At 44.7% G+C, this 20,535-nt stretch overlaps 1 protein-coding gene across 1 annotated transcript in view; it reads left to right on the top strand.

The window, feature by feature from the left end:
* Positions 1 to 20,535, top strand: part of LTN1 (listerin E3 ubiquitin protein ligase 1) — an 85,942-nt gene that overhangs the window by 45,098 nt on the left and 20,309 nt on the right. Inside the window, exons 14-23 of the mRNA XM_083171864.1 lie at positions 1,380 to 1,533; positions 3,111 to 3,261; positions 3,391 to 3,589; positions 5,448 to 5,610; positions 5,798 to 5,902; positions 6,311 to 6,453; positions 7,602 to 7,737; positions 14,113 to 14,266; positions 15,974 to 16,187; positions 20,009 to 20,243. Coding sequence (XP_083027990.1) covers positions 1,380 to 1,533; positions 3,111 to 3,261; positions 3,391 to 3,589; positions 5,448 to 5,610; positions 5,798 to 5,902; positions 6,311 to 6,453; positions 7,602 to 7,737; positions 14,113 to 14,266; positions 15,974 to 16,187; positions 20,009 to 20,243 — 1,654 coding nt within the window. The remainder of the gene's footprint in view (positions 1 to 1,379; positions 1,534 to 3,110; positions 3,262 to 3,390; positions 3,590 to 5,447; positions 5,611 to 5,797; positions 5,903 to 6,310; positions 6,454 to 7,601; positions 7,738 to 14,112; positions 14,267 to 15,973; positions 16,188 to 20,008; positions 20,244 to 20,535) is intronic.

Below are 20,535 nucleotides of genomic sequence, written 5' to 3'. Positions count from 1 at the left end.
ACAGAAGTAATAATGTGGTGCATACACAGATAGTGCTTGGTGCACTGCTCACCTCTAGCTGCACCACGCTGTGATATCGGAATAACACAGAAGTACTAATGTGGTGCATACACAGATAGTGCTTGGTGCACTGCTCACCCCTAGCTGCACCACACTGTGATATCGGTATAACACAGAAGTAGTAATGTGGTGCATACACAGATAGTGCTTGGTGCACTGCTCACCCCTAGCTGCACCACACTGGGATATCGGAATAACACAGAAGTAATAACGTGGTGCGTGCACAGATAGTGTTGGTGCACTGCTCACCCCTAGCTTCACCACACTGTGATATCGGAATAACACAGAAGTAATAATGTGGTGCGTGCACAGATAGTGTTGGTGCACTGCTCACCCCTAGCTGCACCACACGGTGATATCGGAATAACACAGAAGTAATAATGTGGTGCATACACAGATAGTGTTGATGCACTGCTCACCCCTCGCTGCACCACACTGTGATGTAGGAATAACACAGAAGTAATAATGTGTTGCATACACAGATAGTGCTTGATGCACTGCTCACCCCTAGCTGCACCACACTGTGATAATGCCACTATAGACCTATTTCTATACTAACAGATGCGTCACCTGCACTTAGGGATGTGCTAGATCACAGTAAGATCAGACAAAAAAGGACAAGAATAAACTGACGGAACCGGGCAAGTACAAAACAGGATTTTTACTTTGGTTATAAATATTTATGAATAAATCCTGGGCATTTGTCACATGTCCTGTCCTCTAAATAAGGTGAGATCAGATCGGAGCGGAGACGTAAAAAGTACAGGCAGGGTCGGTGCTAGGGCGTTCGGCTGTGTGCCGGACACACTAGCCTAAATGTTCCACAATATGATCTTGGACACTTCTTATTTAAGGGGTGTACTTTAGGAAAATCATCTATAATCCGTATGCGTTGGGAAATAGTGGGGAACCACAGAGACCCACTGCTACTACCTGAGACTTGTTACACTTAAGCCCGTACATAGTAGACGACCCACGGTACTGCTGATTATCGCTAACACGGGTGGATGATATTGCACATACACATTGAACATTATAATGAACAATGTGGTTCAATGAGGTTACCGGGACTCCGCATGTAGGTCGTTGGCTACATAGCCAGAATTGACCTCCATGTCCAGCCAACGGGGGTCGTTAACTATGCGTGAAAGCAGACCTGGAAAACATGCACTGTTGGTGTGTCCTGAGATTGGCACTACAATGCCCACACACACAAACCTCTTTGTTGCAGGTTTCAGGATCTACAAAAGTGCTGGGCTTAAGACCCTGTTAGTAATGTTGTGAATGGACAGTTGGTAAATCTTGTGTATTCCTGCTAGAAACTCTGATGTTGAAGCTGAAGCACACATGGGAGGCTGGTCTGAATTCGCTCGTGCTCCAGTGTCACAGTATCCCGCAAGGAAGCACATTCTTGGTTCGCTCTGCCACGTGGATCAGAGATCAGGTTCAGGCGTCACTCCTGACTGTGCAGAGGTAAGGCCGCAGTTTGAGTTCATTGTGATCATTTGTGGGCATTGTGATGGTTACGAATAATTTCGGAAATGTTGGATGTTAGTAGAGTTAATGCTGAAGTACCTTGTTTTTTTGGAAAATGCGAAATATTGTTCTTTATGAAACTGTAGATACCAAATACTAGTTATGTGCCTTATGATTGTGTTCCTCTTTGTCTAGAGTACTCGCACCCATGGCTGCTACACTTGATACCGTTCTCCTTTGACTTAGATACATTTGATACCCTTGCCCTTAATCAGATACACCCCCACACACACCATTGTGGTTATCCAATAAGAGGCCATTTTTATTTTGTGTGTAAAAGGTCCTATTTTTGGACGATAACAAATGAGACCCAAAATAACCTCCCGGACCCATCCAATATTGCAGATTTGCAGGCTGATTATCGGGGATTATGCTTTGGGTGCCACCTGAAACATAATCCGCGACAAGTGCCAATTGAATATCACCGTTGGACTTCAATGGTGGTGTTGGCCAGAACCTCATCTAGCACCTACAGCATTTGCTTTGTAAGTCACACACATTGCCAGGACACAGTGGGTGCTCCAAGACTGCAACAGGCCCCTACAGAAAACTAGGGCCTGATTGGCTGCATATAAGACTCCAATTAGAAATAAGAAGCTTGCATCTCATGCTAAAAATCTAGGAGACTCTTCCTGGGAACCAGTATAAAACTGTATAGGGTGGTGGGGGAGTATCTGTGGTGCTGATTATATATACGAATTGGTGCTACCTTGTGACTGAGCTCTGCTTATCTTGGTTCTAAGTTCGTTTCAAAGAGATAGAGATAATATGGAGAAGGTGCCCAAAAGTAACCGATCCCTTATCTCGTAGTCATTAAAATGACACTAAAGCTGACCATACATCTACAGATTGATTGTCAGATTGGGCTGGTTGGGACAAAAACCTGGTACTATCTGAGTGAAGGTGCCCATACCCGTTACACTTATTGTATACAATATCGCATCTCGGTTTTGAGATGAGATAAGATCTAGTACAAAAAGTGTGTGCTGCACAGGGTTTTTGTACTAGATCTCATCTCATAGCTGAGATGCGATAATGTATACAATAATTGTAACGTGTATGGGCACCTTGACAGTTTTTGGCAGTTTTCCAGCATTTCAAAGCAAATGGTCAACTGTCATTTGTTCTGATCCATTACCAGGTTTTTGTTCCAACCAGCCAGATCTGACAATAAATCTGTAGATGTTTGGCCAGCTTAAGGCTTGATCCATCTCTTCTAAAATGATGTCCACCATCTGCTGTAATAAACTCTGCTCTACCTGCGACTGGTTTTGCTATGGCTTGTACCCTGTTGGCATTGCTATTGCATGTAGAACCAACATTTTTTACTGTTATTATTTAAAATACTGTGTTATTGGATACAACTGCTCCCAACGCCAAGTGATTCAAGTCCCAGAGTTATTGCCATAGTTGGCTCCCCAATCCAGTGCTACCTCTTCATTCTAAACTGTTCAGCAATGTCCCTGCTGCATTGTCTGAGGGCTAAATGTCTATTTGAACTTCTGTCTGTCCAGTCTACAGTCACTAATGAGCGCCGTGGATAACTTGCACAACAAGATCCTGGAATCTGGGCCCTCTGCCTCTAATTTCCTGGCCGAGCACATGGCCCTGATGATGCCGGATGACGAGGGATGGCAGAAGATGCGCCAGTGTCTCCCCGGACAGGTCTGTGTTTCCTTACTTACTGCTTTATGCATGTAATGACCCGAAGGTAGGTTCCTGTGATCTGTAATTGAAACGAACGAGGTGCTGAAAGCACATTGATTCTGTTGTGACAGCTCCGCTCTGTTACAGTGGTCGAGCAAACCGCTCTTGGAAGGGAGATTAAGCCTGAACTCTGAAACATCTGGGACAGATCTTAAATCATTCTCCAAGACTTGGCTGCCCCACCACCTCTGCACAGCCGCTTTACTGAGCAGAATGGCTTTTCGAGTGCTAGAGGACGGCACGATTGTTATAGACAAGGACATTGAAATGAAAATAAACATTGCTGGTAAGCACATTCTATTGGAATGCGGAGAGTGAAACGTTTTACTTCTTTTATATCGCTGGAAAACATTTCCCTCTTTATTTTATTGTAGCAGACAGTTTAATTTTTCATTTTTTTTTCTAATTTTTGGAATTACCATTCAGTGATCGTTAAAGCTGCCAAAACATCATCTCAATTCTAGGACAGAACAACTTATGTTTAGGTTAAACGCAATTAGTGTCCATTAATTGGCCAGCTGGAACGCTGCGGGAACATTGCGGATTGTTCCAGCCACCCATCAGCTAGAAAGCTTTTCCAATTAGCCATTGCTCACTTAGAGTGTGTGTGTGTGTGTGTAAGGGAATTGCGACCTACAGATCCTGGCTCTCGAGGTCACGAGGTTGAAGTTGATGTAAATATGAATTTGTTTCGATCAGCATTTTTTTGTTTCTCTTCCACTCCCAGAACCTCATCCTCCCCTTTTGTTATGTTAATTTGTCTTTCACTTTGGGTGACACCGGAGGTGAAACTTGCGGAGACACCAAGGGTGATAGGCGCAGTATTTGAAGAAGATGCACAGAAATCCAGCACCCCCCTCCATTAGTAAAATTCATCTCCCTCTTACGGGGCCTACACACGTAGCGATTTCAGGCCATTTTCCTTAACTAGATCGCTCATAAAATGGCCGCACATAACGGTGTGTAGGTGCCATATCGTTGCACCGCCCCGCGCATTGCTATCGCCCCAGCCCAGTGCACTGGATAAATATATAATCGCCGGTGTCAGGGCCAGTGTTATCCATGATACCGTTATGGTATATTAGATCTACATTGTCTAGGTCTACAGTCATATGGTCGACCCCTAATGGTCGACAGGGTCCAAAGGTCGACAGTGAAATGGTCAACATGGTCAAAAGGTCGAAATACTAAAGGTCGACGAGTTTTTCATGTTTTTTTTGTGTCTGTCGACATGGACACTGTCTACGTGTACTGCGTCCTCTCCCATGGCTCGCCGTAGTGGATGGTAGGGCATGAAATACCGCCTGTCGGCACATGTCGGCATTGAATAGGGCCCGCCGCTATTTCCCCAGTCTAGCAGTAGAATAGGATGCGGTTGTATTGTCGACCCGACTTAGGTCGACAGTCATTGTGTTGACATGGATGAAGGTCGACATGAATGAAGGTCGACATGTGTCTAGGTCGACATGGGACAAGGTCTATATGGTTTTAGGTCAACAATTGGGTTAGGTCGACAGGTCGCGAGGTCGACATGGGGTTTTTCTCTGTTTTTTCGAGCCGACATGTGCCGACAGGCAGAATTTCATGGCCTACCATCCACTAGGGCGTGGTAACTTAAGCCCAAAGCAGAGCGAGCGGCTGCGGTTGACTTAAACTGTGTCCATGTCGACTGTCGACATTCGGGTCCAAAAACAGTGAAAAAACCACGTCGACCTAACCCATTTGTCGACCTTGTCCCATGTCGACCTACACACCTGTCGACCTTGTCCCATGTCGACCTAGAACCCTGTCGACCCAACAGTGTCAACCTAATGACTGTCGACCTAAGTCGAGTCGACAATACGATCCACACCCGTAGAATAACCCCTCTGACGGGGGCCAGTGTTCTTTGGTGAGATCACTGGCCCTGACCTGATCTAACAAGCATGCTGGATCTTTATCGCCGGGCGATAGCCACACGCGGTGCCCCACATCGCTATTGCCCCTACACTCGGACAGTTTCTAAGTGATCTAGTCATATTAAGTCGGATCGCGTAGAAAATTCTCTAAAATCACCCCATGTGTAGGCCCCATACGATATTATCACCAATAGCTTATTGACGGACAGCTGTCATACACCCTAATATCCGCCTATGGTTTCTCAGTTGCAGAATTGCTCTACAGCTTACAGTGGTGCGCAGAGCTGGAGAGACCCCCGGCTGTTATTACAGAGAGCTGCGATATGCTCAGCACAATGGACATAGCCCATGAAAGGTTAAAGGGACTCGGCGACCGCATTCCTGCTCTGCTGACGTTGCTCTATACCCGGTGAGTCACGGGGAAGAGGGGTTTTTGTTCTCCCTTCTTCTCAGAATGTTTTTTGTCTTTCTAATAACTCACCCAAGATCCTGGCAGTTAGATCAGAATTGGGGATTATGACTAATTCTCATTCCTGTGTCTTCTTTCCTTTTTTGTTTTGCATAAATGAATGGAAGCTAATCTCTCCCATTTACAGGTCATTAGAGAGCGGAACGCTTTGGTCCCTGACTCTACGCAAACTCCTGAGTCTGACGATTCCTGGATGTGAGGAACTGGATCTGCTGACGGCAAACACTGAAGGGTCAGTCGTCTGTTCTTTTATAGGTCCCGGAGTTTCCAGCTGAGAGGACTGTTTTATAGTATCAGCTGTGCATATACTAAATTGGTTCTGGCTTAACCTGTGACTCTACAGCCGTTGTAAAACTGCACATCCCAGCATGCCCTGCCACAGTTTTACTTTTAGGGAATGCTAAACCTGTGGCAGGGCATGCTGGGAATTGTAGTTTTGCTGGTGGTCCGTACAATTCCCTTCTGCTGAGGTGGGCTTTATGTGGCAGTTTCCTGATCTGCAGGCTATTACTACGGGTTACCGTTGAGTACACTGGGAAGGAACTGCGATTGGTCATGATGCAGATCTCACTTTTATCCTGAAGAAACGTGTCCATATCTTTATGCTGTACGGTAAATGTTTCCGTCTGTCTCCACGTAGGTATTTTCCTGTGACCCAAGGCCGGCTGCACACTGTCCAGTGCCTGTCTCCATTTTTAAGAAATGAAGAAAAGGAGTCTCTTATAATCCAATGTACGGCCAGGCTTATGACCTGCACAGCTTCAGCTGTGTCCTGTACAGATGGTGAGTGAACACTAGAGGGCGTACTCTTCATCTTTTCACATGCTGAAGTAATGGGATGAGGAGTTTGGGAGATTCTGTTCTTTGGCGTGATGTAAATACCTCAGTACACGCTATGCCCCATGCATGCTGGATATGTAATATCGTCATAAATTGAGGCGGTTTGCTCAAAATATAATAAATAAGATATAAGTTTAGCATCTTTCTATCCTATTTGGGTTCATTGCCACAGCATACTCATTGCCTTGTGTGGTGTGATACCCTGCAGCTATCTCAGGAGACTAGATGGCCAACTTTGTCATATCCTTACCCATTCTTCATTTCATCATCATATATATTATTTTATAAAAGGTGATTTTTGGTGACGATCCCTTTTTCTCCATTCATACATAATTAACCAAAATCCATAAATGAGGAACCGTAGAATTGCACACTGTATTGTTTGCTTAACCCTTTGGGGGATATTCAATCTCCGGCGAGCACCTCCCATCGGGGAGATGCCCGCCTGGCCCTATTCAATGCTGTCTTCCCCGACAGCATTGAGCAGGGTATCTCGGCAGAACGAGCCCTACATCACTAGCTGTCGGGCTTGTTCTGCCGAGAACAGCCGGGAAGTGACGAGCTGCCGGCTGCAGCTCGCCTCTTCCCGGCCGCAACTCGCGGCCACGCCCCCTTTTCGCTCCCCGGCAGGCGGGACATTGAATCCCGCCTGCGTGTTCTCGGTCGAGCTGACCGAGAACGTGACTGGTTCACGGCGGTCGAGCAAGCTCGACTGCCGTGACCCTGGCATTGAATACCCCCCTTTGTGTGCAAACATCTCTGTGGGAGATGTGCAAAATATCTTCTAAAAATACCAGCGTCGCTCACATTTGTTATATAAATTCAAATAAAAATTGTGGCGTTAAAAAAAAAAAAAAAGATATTTCCTATAGAAGGTAACATTACAGGTCGTTATGATGAATACAAATGTTTGCTTGCCAATTTTCACGCCTATTCACTTGGCACTAAAAAGGGTTAAAAATCGAACAAGGTTTAATTTTGGCCTATTCGCATTTGAACTTTTCTCAGGGGCCACCTAGTTATTATTATGTTACAATTTATACAAGCATAAAAGGTGCGCTTTTGATTTTCTCCCCGTGATTTCCTGCCAGGTGGATTCGGTTATCTGGCGATCATCTGCTCATGCCTGGATTTTGAGTCCATTCCATCTCCGGAGATTCTGCCGGCCATACTAAAGCTAATCTCGGAATGGAAGAATGATAACGGCAATCTGTTTTTGTTCAGCCGGTAAGTAAGTAGTCTATACATTTCTGTCTGCATATAAAGTACATAGGAAGCTGTACTGGCTGACAGTGTATCGCAATAACTAGGTGTGTTATACTGCATGGCTTCTTTGCTCACTGCAAGTTTACACAATTCTTTTAAGTGCTTTGGATAAGATGTAGATCGCAGATGATTTCATGTATGAAAGAGTCAGGTATACATATTAGGGCGGAGTGAAAAAACTGAAATTGAGAAATTCAAAATCGCTTGTGTGGAAAAGTTGTGACTTGACTTGAATAAGAAACGTGCAAAAGCTTTTTGATCTGAGTCAACATCTTCTGTTCTGGCAAGAGGCCTGAAGTTTCACTTTTTTGGTGAAAATGACGAAAACTGTGAAGATGCTCCGATCTAGTTAAAATTATGTCAGGATGTCTTAGAGTGGTTCATTAATATACTTTAGCATAGTAAAAGAGAGTACGAGCTTGTCCTAGTGCAAAGTGACTGACTTTGGTGGGAGAAAAAATCCCTAATAATTGACCCATTTTCATGGTCACAATTGTGAATATTGTGTGTTTTCTCCTGAACGTGTTTATAATAGAAGAAGCACAAATACTCTAAATGGAATTTCAGTGACACTGTGTGAAATACAACACTGCATAATAGCCCTTAATCAGACCTGATCCCAGTACAAATTTGTTCTCAAAATGGGCAAAACAAATGCTGCATTGCAGGTGGGGCAGATGTAACGTGCTGAGAGAGTTAAATTTGGGTGGGGTGTGTTGAAACTGAAATGCAGCCGGTATTTACCTTGCACAGAAACAAAATAACTCACACAAATCTAAAGGTGGGAATACATCTACAGATCGATTGTCAGATTGGGCCGGTTGGAACAAACAGCTGGTAATATCTGAATGACAGTTTTTCAGCATTTCAAAGCAAATGGTCAACTGTCATTTGCTCTCATCTTTTACCAGGATTTTGTTCCAACCAGACAGATCGGACAATAAATCTGTAGATTTATGGCCACCTTAAATCTCTCTGCACATGTTGCATCTGCCCCACCTGCAAATAAATGAGCCACGGGCCAAGAGGGCCCGACTAATGCGCACACAGGCCAGAAGGGCCTGAATTTGCCCACGGGCCTAGTGCCCGACACCCGGTGGTCTAGGGTGGATGGAGGGTAGGAGGCCAAAGGCCCCTACCTGGTGTTGGGAGAGGCTGCTGGGGGGAGCTTCGTCAGCTCTTTTGCTTCCCACCCCCGCTGGCCTCTCCGGGAGCCATCTTCTTTTTTCTTGCAGAAGGCGCCGGAGATCTTCTGTCTTGATCCCGGCGTCTTCTGGCCTCTTCAGCGGCGCCGGAACTCTTCTCCCCGCCGCCGTCTTCTGCGCCATCCTCCGGCGGCTTCTCGCGTCTTCAGGAGCGCTCCGCCGGCGTGGAGAAGACTTTTCGCCCTCCCGCTGGCGTCTGATGTCAGACGCCGGGGGCAGGGCGGAAACGGCGCGGCGAGCGCTGATGGCTCGCCGCAGTCGTTTCCTATTGGCCGCCGATGCGGCGTTTTGAATTTGGCAGCCGAATTGGCGCCAAATTCAAAACCCCGCTTTGCAGACGGGAGGCTGGAGCCGCAGTTTACAGCTCGGCGAGCCGCATGCGGCTCGCGAGCCGCGGGTTGGCCACCGCTGATATACAAAGACAGACAATCCTGTGTATATAAATAAGAAATAACTGTTGCAGTCTGTTATTGAAAAACAGTAACTGTTACAATAAATATTACAAGTAAGTGTAAACTGTCTAATGTATCATTTTACATATCACTTCTGTTTATTGACAGAAAAACAGTGTTGCATCCCATATACTGGGAACGTGATTGGGCTGCATTACAGCATATAATTATGCCAAAGATAAGCCAATATATTAACTGTTAAATACGTTGAAGTGTATTATGATGTAATAAATTGTAAGCTTGCAGCAGGGCCCTCTAACCCCCAAGTCTGTCTGTCATTACCCAGTTTGTTTTATCACTGTCTACTATTGTAAAGCGTAAAGGAATCTGCTGAGCTATATAAGAAACTGTAAATAAATAAATACATAAACAAATACATCTAATGTTTAGGGGAAAAAAAACAAGAACATTGATTTAAAAAATAACAGGTTAATCATTCTATGAGTGGTGTCCAGCAGTACATATATGCCAATCACTGTGTTCATTTCTAGGCAGCAGGGCCGTCTTAACAGCAGTGTGGGCACCTGGGCAAAGCAATGCACTGGGGCCCTTACCCATTCTCCCCTCCTAGGGATGGGGGGTGCTATCAGCAGCAGCTTTGATGTCCCACGGGTGGCAGGGGGTGCTCTATCTTCCATTCAACATGTAGGACCTGGAGCAGTAACTTCTGCTAATTACTCCTTTACTGCACAGGTGGTGGGAGGGTGAACACTAACGTGTGGAAGGGGGCACTGAGCTGTATGAAGGGTCCCTTGTAAATGACTTCCAGGGAGGTAGGGGGTGTTTTATACACAGGGGACGGTTGGATAATGGAGTGGGCTTAATATTCGTCATTTTCCGGTGGAAGGGCAGCTTGTTTGACTGCAGATATCGCCATTATCTGGAAATAGATTTCTTAGCCTAGTATAAAAACCTAGAGTCCCAACTTTCAGGAGGTGCTGGGAACTTGGTTATCAGAGATCAGGAGCGAGAGCAATCCATTGACAAAAATATAAAACTACACCAGACGTTTGGAGCTGGAGCAGGGACCGGCTGCTTGAAGGCTGATATCTCTGGTTCTGGGCATGATAGAGACAAGCCGCTAGTGTCAGAGAGAACCTGAGAAATATGACTGGAAATTGTAATTAACAGGTCGGATGTGGACTGCTGCTTTGAAGTTGGATATCTGCAGTTCCCCAGGGCCGATTTTCTAAATTTTGGTATCCCTGGAAAAAGGGGATCCTCAGCTATCAACATACAGCCCTTATACGCCGGGGGCCCCTGAGCAAGTGCCCATTAAGCCCATACAAAAAGACAGCCCTGCTAGGCAGGATTGATCAGCAATACTTATTACAGCATAATGCACTTTAATGTATTTAACTGTTAATATATTGGCTTATCTTTGGCATAATTATATGCTGTAATGCAGCTGCAGGTGGGGCAGATGTAACATGTGCAGAGGGAGTTAATGTGGTCATACAGTACATCTACAGATTTATTGTCCGATCTGTCTGTTTGGAACAAAATACTGGTAATGGATGAAAGCACTTTGCTTTGAAATGCTGGAAAACTGCCAAAAACTGTCATTCAGATATTACCAGGTATTTGTTGCAACCAGCCAGATCTGACAATCGATCTGTAGATGTATGGCCACCTTTAGATTTGTGTTGAGTTATTTTGTTTCTGTGCAGGGTAAATACCTGCTGCAATTTAGATTTCAGTTTCAACACACCCCACCCAAATTTAACTCTCTCAGCACGTTACATCTGCCCCACCTGCAATGCAGCATTTGTTTTGCCCATTTTGAGAACAAATTTGTACTGCGATCAGGTCTGATTAAGGGCTATTATGCAGTGTTATATTTCACACAGTGTCAATGAAATTCCATTTAGAGTATTTGTGCTTCTTCTATTATAAACACGTTTGGGAGAAAACACACAATATTCACAATTGTGACCATGAAAATGGGTCAATTATTAGGGATTTTTTCTCCCGCCAGTCAGTCACTTTGCACTAGGACAAGCTCGTACTGTTTTTTACTATGCTAAAGTATATTAATGAACCACTCTAAGACATCCTGACATAATTGTAACTAGATTGGAGCATCTTCATAGATTTCGTCATTTTCACCTAAAAAGTGAAACTTCAGGCCTCTTGCCAGAACAGAAGATGTTGACTCAGATCAAAATGCTTTTGCACGTTTCTTATTCAGGTCAAGTCACAACTTTCCCACACTAGCCGATTTTGAATTTCTCAATTTCAGTTTTTTCACTCCGCCCTAATACATATACACAGGCAGATTCATGTACTGTATGTATCTTAGCAATCACTGCGATCTTAAGGATTCTAAGGTAAGGATTCTAAGATAAGGTCGAGCTGCTTTCAACTCCAAAGCCGTCACGCACTGATGCGCACTACCGCATCATGGTTGTTGGCCACCGCTCATCTGCTAGTATTACCAGCAGATGAGCGACGGGGTGGACAGCTTTCAATAGCGCCCTGCTATGGAAAGTCATCTACTCCTGGGAAAATCTCTCAGTGTGTATGCATTGAGTGATTTTCAGCCCTGCGATTTTCCCCATCATCGTTGCCCATACACGCCCAGTGTGTACCGAACTTTACTAGGTTATAATTTCCTTGTCAGGGTCCATTCTATACATAAAGTTTGAAGTCCAAATAAAAATATAATTGTCGCTTAAAATTGACATCCTGCATCAGCCCAGAACGTTCCACATGTACCACACAGAAAATGGAAGCCATTAGGATATTGAGCGATCGACACTAGGGGGTATGTTTTACTAAAGCGAGTTTTTAGAAGTGGGGACGTTGCCCATAGCAACCAGACAAAATCTAAATATTTGCTCCTTGAAGGTGTTGGCTAAATGGTAGGGGTACATTTCCTAAGATGGGCGTTCTATTGAAGATAGGATGTTTCCCATAGCAACCAATCAGAGTCGATCTATTATCTTCTAGAAGGTGCTAAATAAGAAGTAGAATCTTACTGGTTGCTATGGGCAACATCTTCACTTATAAGAACCCGCACTTAAGAAAATATACCTCTAGCATTCCGGCAGGACTGTGTTCGGGAACAAGTAGGTGGAAATTGAATACAGGATGTAAGTTTGGCACCCTCGGTGTATAATTGTTCTAGTGGTGGGAGAGGTTGTGTCCACCAAGAGAGGACTGGAGACTCTTGGTGCTGTAACCTGCTGTTCTGTAGGCAGAGGGATATAGAAATGGAGGCAGCTGGTTAGGTCAGGGAAGCCTCGCAGGTTGGACTGGTAAGCGGAGAAGTGGGAAGGACCTGCTGTCTGATTAGGGATGCCAATCCCTGGCATTCGTTCAATCCCGGGATTTGGGATTAGCATCCCTAATTTAATGAAATCACCCGCACCCTCCTAAAGCGTTTGCGCCGCACATTCACTTACCAGTGTAGCGGTGGCCGGAGCGGAGTGCGAGGCCACCGATACACACACACCGCTAGTGTGCGGTAGAGATAGGGTGCCTCCTAAATTGGGCGGCGTGGTGCGCATGGGGATGGTGGAAGTGGGCGGATGGCAGGACCTCTGACAGTCACGCTGCGCAGAACCGTAGGCCGGGTATCGGGAACAGCCGGGCAGCATCTGAGCGGGTGCTCAGACGCTGCCCAGGATTAGATTGCATGCGCCGTCTAATCCCGAAATACCGGGATTGAAAACTCCAATCCCGGGATTGAAATCTCAGCAGTTTTGGGTCAAATTCTGGGATCCCGGGATTGCCCACCCTATGTCTGATGAACTCTTTGTTGTGTTTCATGGTATTTACTTGGGTTATTCTCTGCCACAAGCCCTTGGCATTATGAGACTCGTTGTACTCCTAGATAATACACATTGTAGAGCAGGGGTGGCGAATCTTGTCCACAAGATCTACCAACAGTCCATGTGTCTCAGGTCACCTGTGGATCTATAGTAGGAATGAATGCAGCAAGTTTGAAAATGTGACAGTTAGTAATGACTACAGCTGTGCACCGGATAGGTGAACTGGGGAATGTAACAGTTAGTAATGACTACAGCTGTGCACCGGATAGGTGAACTGGGGAATGTAACAGTTAGTAATGATTACAGCTGTGCACCGGATAGGTGAACTGGGGAATGTAACAGTTAGTAATGACTACAGCTGTGCACCAGCTAGGGAGTCTGGGAATTGTGACAGTTGGTAATTACTACAGCTGTGCACCAGCGAGGTGATCTGGGAAATGTGGCAGTTAGTAATGACTACAGCTGTGCACCAGCTAGGGAGTCTGGGAATTGTGACAGTTGGTAATTACTACAGCTGTGCACCAGCGAGGTGATTTGGAAAAGGTGGGCCATTGGCAGATCTGGAGGACCAGTTTGGCCATCTCTGTTGTCGAGTGAAGACCAGCTGTGTCCTAGCTGAAGTCTGTAAAGTGTCCGGTGCTTTATGAAGCCCCAAGGTGATGTTGCCCAAAACAACCAGCATATGATTGCTATGGGCAATTCCAAAAGCTTTAGTAACTCTTAAATAAATGGGCCCCATAGTTTGTATGGTCACAACCCCAATAAGTGTTTCGTCTGCTCTCTTACTGCCGGGCCCAACATTTTCTTTGTGAATGTTATCTATTTTTATAAGTTTGCAACTTACAGTGGTGCACCACATACATTAAATATGATGTAAATGGGAATGTCTATATATTTGTGCAGCAATTTGCAAGACGCCAGCCTGGAGCTGATCGGCCTAAACGTAGAAATGATCAGACTCTTGTCTCTCCTGCTGAGATACTCCGCCTCCGCTTTGCCCTCTCTGGGAGCAGACGAGTGGGATTTCATAAGGTGCTCCATGTGGACGTGGTTGGAGGTGAGTAGCATGACTTCTCTTATTGTATTCATATCCTGGGCTAAGTTGTCTCTGCTGCGATTTGAGATCACTCGTACATCCTGCTGTGCCATACCCATGAGCACCAACTAATATCTGGTTGACTTTCTGGTGGAGTTTTGGTTGTCAACACAGGAGCCAGGCTGCTACTGTCTGCTGGCCCCTGTATAACAGATGGGGACATAAGGAGGGTGCTTCCCGGCCTTTAGATCCCTTCATCACAGAGTTTAATATGGTTTTGGTTCTCTACTTTAGAGACCAGCAGCTTTTCGGACACCATATGCCTGAAAAGTGAGCAATAATCTCCACACCACAATTCGCCCCACTGTAGTGCCCCTAATACACATTATGCCACATAGAAACACCAGTTCGCCTATGCCACAGTGCTACTTGGCTGGTGATGCTGCTGTGTGAGGGCACATAGGCGACTTCCCAATCATCCCGTTGTTTATCATTCTCTGATTTTTTTTTCCTCTACCACACACCGAAGGGGTCTACCTTTTGTGTAACATGTGACATAGAATACTGATTATTTGGCAAATAGATTGATTGGTTCTGTTGAAAATGTAAATAAAGGGGCCCATACACCAGCGGGGCCTATCCGTTGGAAGCCACGATACGCCATCTGGTTGCACTGATCGGCAACCATCAGTGATTGGAGCTCCATCGGTGGATCGGGCAAATTAAGTATGTAAATAAAAATGTCTATTTACGAGATCCCCGCTGGGATCAGGGAATCTGGATTTTTATGCATGGGGATTGGTGAATTGAACATTAATCTTTAATTTGTCAATGGCTGTTGTCATTCATATGAAATAAATGAGCGGCGTTCCTTGCCTAGGAGATACGTCCTTAAATATTATCAATGGGACCTTATAGATTCCCTTGCTAAACATGTATACAGCCTGCACAGGATCTGTGTGCCGTACACTGATCAATGACTGAATAATTGTTAGACTTCCCCCGCGTCACTCTCCTCCAAAACACGACTTTCGTTTGTGCACAAGAAGGTTCCGTGCATCGCGTATCGCACCAGTGGCATGTAAAGCCCTATTTTCATTCCAGGGATCTAGAACATACAAAATCTGTTCATGATTGATAATGCGTTATGTTAGAGCAGCTGTTCAGTGAAAATGTCTAGACCATGGGCCCTCTTTGAATCATTCTGTAGCGGTCTGACATGTTACATTGAAGCAAGCAGGCTCATTCCTAGATAGTCGCTGCATTTGTTGTGATTTATGCTAAGTCGTGAGCAACGCTGGGAAATGATTTGTGTGATGCTTAGTTGGGCGAGTGTTGTAATGCCTTGGTCTAAACACCTGCAGTTACCAGAGTACTCCTGCAGAGGGCAGTGTTGAGCTATAAATACCGTAGCGACTTCGTAACTATCTTAATTGCACTTTGCCCGCTCTTCTTGGAAACGATTTTATTTTAAACCTTGTTTTTTTTCTTTTCTTCTGCAACCCTTAATGCCTATGCGTGAGCCGAAGTGCACGGATCAATAAAAAAAGTATAAATCAAATTTCAATGTTCTTTATTGCTCTGGTAGTCATTATAAGGATTGTTTTTTGATTTATTTATTGCAGCATAATGTGTTGCAGGTTCGTTCAATTCTAGATAAGATGGAAAAAATGTTGGTGCGACACAGCATCTCCCTGGCCTAATCTATTACTTGTCTTTCATTCTCAGACCGCGAGTCAGAGCTCGAGGCTCTACCGTGTTCCACTTGTCCGGCTGTTTGCGTGCGCAAGTTGCAACCTGGCATCGGATTTATCTGGTTATTTCCAAGCCGTCACCGCGAGCACTTCTGACCAGCTTCCCGCCGACATTATCTGCGAGTGGAATAAATTCTTCTCTGACGGAGTCCACAGTTTACTGTTACTGATGCTGGTAGACATTGCAGGTAATTACTTACTGGTATCTTGTTATGGGGAAATGGAACGTTACGTAATGCAGTAAGCGCGGAAGCACCAGACGGACAGCCCCCAACTCTCGTCAGTTGGCTGCGTACCAGTGTGTCCGACATTACATTTATCCTCAAATAGCCCTGCTAGGGTACTCCATGGACTTCTCGACTTACCCGCACAAAGTGCCTAATTCAGACCCGGTCGGAAGGGGCCAAATATGGCCGCCCGTGTGCGGCAAAAGGGGAGAAGAATCATTTAATGGTCGACCCGCCTGTGTTCCTATGGGAATGCCTAGTGTTTTCATGGGGACATAAAACGCACACGTGACCGCCTCGCCGGGTTGGATACTGGAATGCGCAGACCCCCCCCCCCCCCACCATCAGAACGGGCCCGAATTCGTTCCCGACCCGCTGACAATGTGCTCCGAGAGCGGGTTCCGATCCGATCGCGACCCGCACACGGGTGTATGGTCGTTATTCAGATCCTACCTGCTGCAGGTAGGATCTGAATACCGACCGACCCGCGGGGCCGCACTTCGGATCGGGAGCGGACCGGAACAGGCAAAAAAGGGCCCAATCTACCTACAATCTACATCCAATCGGTCGGGATTGGATCTAGATTGATGGGATTGGGCCCTTGTCGTTCTGGTGTGTACCCTACATTAGTCTTCTGTAGGTAAATGTGTTGGATACATCAAAGCTAAGAATGCCAATGTGATAAGCCGATGTTCCTCCAGACTTTGGAACTAGTCCAAGGAAATCTGATATTTCAGACAAACCCAAGATGTTGGACACTGGCGGTTGGGCGGAGACTTTGAATACGGGAAGGTTTTACATTGAAAGCAATTTCCACACTACTAGAATATAAAGGAAACCATCTACAGCCAAGTGATAGTATAGGATTTGGGACTTGTTCAACAGGCGGTGTATTGAAAGTAGTGAACTATCAGTCAATAACCTCATAACTGGGCTTTGATTCTTATTTTCTTTTGCCAATGTTTGGGTGAAATTTAATAGGGCGAGAGAATCAGAATGATAGATTTGGTAAGAAATCTCCAGTTTTTTAAAGCGGCAATCATTTACACTGCTAAATCAAACTGGTTTTGCAGTGTAAATGATTGGAGCTTTAAAAAAACTGGAGGTTTCTTGGCAAATCTCTCACTTTCTAAATCTCTTATCCTATTAAATCTCCCCCTTGGTTTCTTGGGTATTAAATGTAGTTTGAGAGGTTGTCATAGAGCCACTGTTGGAACCTTTAATAGACAAGTTTCTTGTCAAACAGGAGGGCTATCTTGTACTCCTGACTCATCTTAGAAGACTCTTCTTTCCATGTGACGTTTATTATGTCCTAAAACCAAAGAATCAAATGGATAAAAATGCCATTGAATAGGTTTATGGGGTCATTCAGATAAGATCGCCAGGGAGCGAATTCGCAAGCCAGGCTATTATCGAACAACTGCGTATGCTTACTGATCCTGTGATAATGTCCAGGCCGCATCAGCAACCAGGCTCTGCCAAGCACCACTTTGGTTTTCTATGTATGCATTCACTAAACATTACTATGTTACCATTACTATGTTGCTATGTACGGAGCTGCGGACTCTTTGTGGCGCCTTATAAATAAACGTACTACTACTACATACAAGGCTACAGCTGAGACGAGTTTGTTAAAAAAAAAAAAAATTTGCTTCTTGACAAAAAAACCCACATAATTTTATCATTATTGGCCTTAATTTCAAGAGGATGTACTCAAATATCCATCATGTCGATACAGTTATAACTGATTGATTATGTTGACATTTGTTAAAATGTCAATAGGCAGCAATGTCGAAAGATGTTGGAATGTTGAAGTTAAGAGGAGGGTGCACACATACTGGGTTAGGCTGCAGGGGTAAGGTGCGTACACATTAGTACAGGTTTTTTTACATGATATTAGTAACAATATTGTACATATCGGCTAATGTGTACACCCGGTGGGGTAGATGTATGAAGAAGTGATAATGGGGGAGAAGTGATGAAGTGCCTGTTACAGTACGGATGGTGTAATGGTTAGCATTACTGCCTCACAGCACTGAGGTCATGGGTTCAATTCCCACCATGGCCTTAACTGTGCAGAGTTTTTTTATATTCTCCCCGTGTTTGCGTGGGTTTCCTCCGGGTACTCCGGCTTCCTCCCACAATCCAAAAATATACTTGTAGGCTAATTGGCTCCCAACAAATTAACCCTAGAATGTCTGTGTGCGTGTGTATATGTGGTAGGGAATATAGATTGTAAGCTCCACTGGGACAGGTGTGAAAAGGGGAATATACAATTAAATAGGCAAAACAGTAAAAAAATGGTATAGTACACAATATTAAAATTCAATTTGGACAGGAGGTTAATAGTCACCCATTTTGTTGTTCGTATGCCAGTCCTTGAGAGGGAACCCCAGTGGGTACTTTTTATATGGTAGTCCAAGGAACACAAAAGATTTGTAATCCAGTTGGTTGGTATTTTTAGGAAGAGTGGGGATATTCTGGTACTTCCACAAAGAGTTGCCGGGCCTTTAGTAGGTGGCGTACCTCCAAGAAATTCTGTGTGCCACGGATGGTGGTAGTTGGACCAGTCCACTTTTTCTCCCTGTATAGCTTGTAGTAAACCACTTAGGAGTGAGATTCCTTGGATGAATCAGGTGTACAGATGAAATAGACACTGGCAAGGGTTTTTGCTGGCAAGGGTAAGGTTAACCATAGGTCCCTTTGAAAGTAATCACCTACGCGTTTCGCTGGCTACAGCAGCTTTTTAAAAAAAGCTGCTGTAGCCAGCGAAACGCGTAGGTGATTAACGACTGGCATACGAACAACAAAATGGGTGACTATTAACCTCCTGTCCAAATTGAATTTTAATATTGTGTACTATACCATTTTTTTTACTGTTTTGCATATTAAATTGTATATTCCCCTTTTCACACCTGACCAGATTTTCTTTCCATACAATTATAATGTTATAAGTGTTTACTAGCGCATCCAACCGTTCCCTTTTCTTGTGTATATTGTATTGGAGGTGACTCCTCCTTTTTCTGGATTGCTGCTCCTGGCCAAGCACACCCATACCAAGCGCCTTATTACTATAGTTTATCTATATTTCCTCTTCTTTTGGTCCACTGGGACAGGGACTGATGTGAATGTTTAAAATATTCTCTGTAAAGCGCTGCGGAATGTGTGCGCTATATAAGAAACCGGTAATAAATAAATATATCGCTCAGCGACAAATCGCTCCATGTGTACAGAGGGAATCACTCTACTGATTGTGGGAAACAAATGCAGATGCTGGGAACCCCGTACTAGATCTTAATACTGCATTTCAGGTAGATGGGAACAGTTTGCAGAGAGGAGCGGGCTTACACCTCTGACAATAAACCGATAAACTGCTCTGATCTGTAAATTTGTAAATAAAAAAATCTCTGCAATAGGAAACGGCTTTTATTGGTGCGAGAACACTATTGTATTTTCTGTGATTCTTGTTATACATTGTATATACCGTAAATACACAATATAGAAATTAAATCTGGTTTTCTAGGGCAGTAGTTGGTCAGTCTCTGTCTCTCTCTTGGTCTGTTTTCATCTTCAGAATGTTTTATATCCCATTATAAATGACGTAAAATCTTAAAGAAGAAGTATTTCCACAAAAGTTCTGTCTTTGTGTATTGACTACATCAGGGAGCAAGTTCTGTCTTTGTCATACTAAACATTTTAAAAATGCATCTGTGGAATTCCTCTGCTTAAATCCTTTTTTTTTTTTGTATTCCTTTCTCTTCGGCTGCGTCTGTCCTGCGTAGGGGAGAGCAAGGCTTCAGAGACGTCTTATCACAGCCCCGTCCTGCAATCGCTTGGCCAAGCCTTGCGTTTCATTACAAAGGACCAGCTGCTGAACCACAAGCTCCCGGCCAAGTTTGTGGCCGGACAGAAGACCAACCTCAGTGATCGTCTACAAAGCCTGCTCAACACTCTGGCCCCACTCCTGCTGCACAGAGAGAGAGCCGTGCAGGTCGCAGTTTACCATATGCTAAATAAGTAAGAACACCGTGTATGTCTCCCTCCGCCACGTGGGGTGCCAGCTCCTCTGTTTGTTTAGTTACCATGCCTTTCTTTAATTCCTCCTTGTTGACTTCACCGTCCCCCCCATATCTAGCATTTTTGTGCAGTGATTTTACTACAGTGCAGACAATCCAGTGACAGGAGGATTTTGTAAAAGAAGATGCATTGCCTCTAGCTGTCCAATGCTTGGCTTCCCTTGGGCCTTTTAGCAATTCTTCAGACATACACAACAATCTGACTTTTGTCTGCAATTCGGTGTAATTCCAGT

Source organism: Crinia signifera, chromosome 2 (genome assembly GCF_055691185.1).
Source record: "Crinia signifera chromosome 2, ASM5569118v1, whole genome shotgun sequence".
Taxonomy (NCBI): Eukaryota; Metazoa; Chordata; class Amphibia; order Anura; family Myobatrachidae; genus Crinia; species Crinia signifera.
The sequence above is the reverse complement of the archived record's forward strand: the minus strand, read 5'-3'. Positions and strand labels throughout refer to the sequence as shown.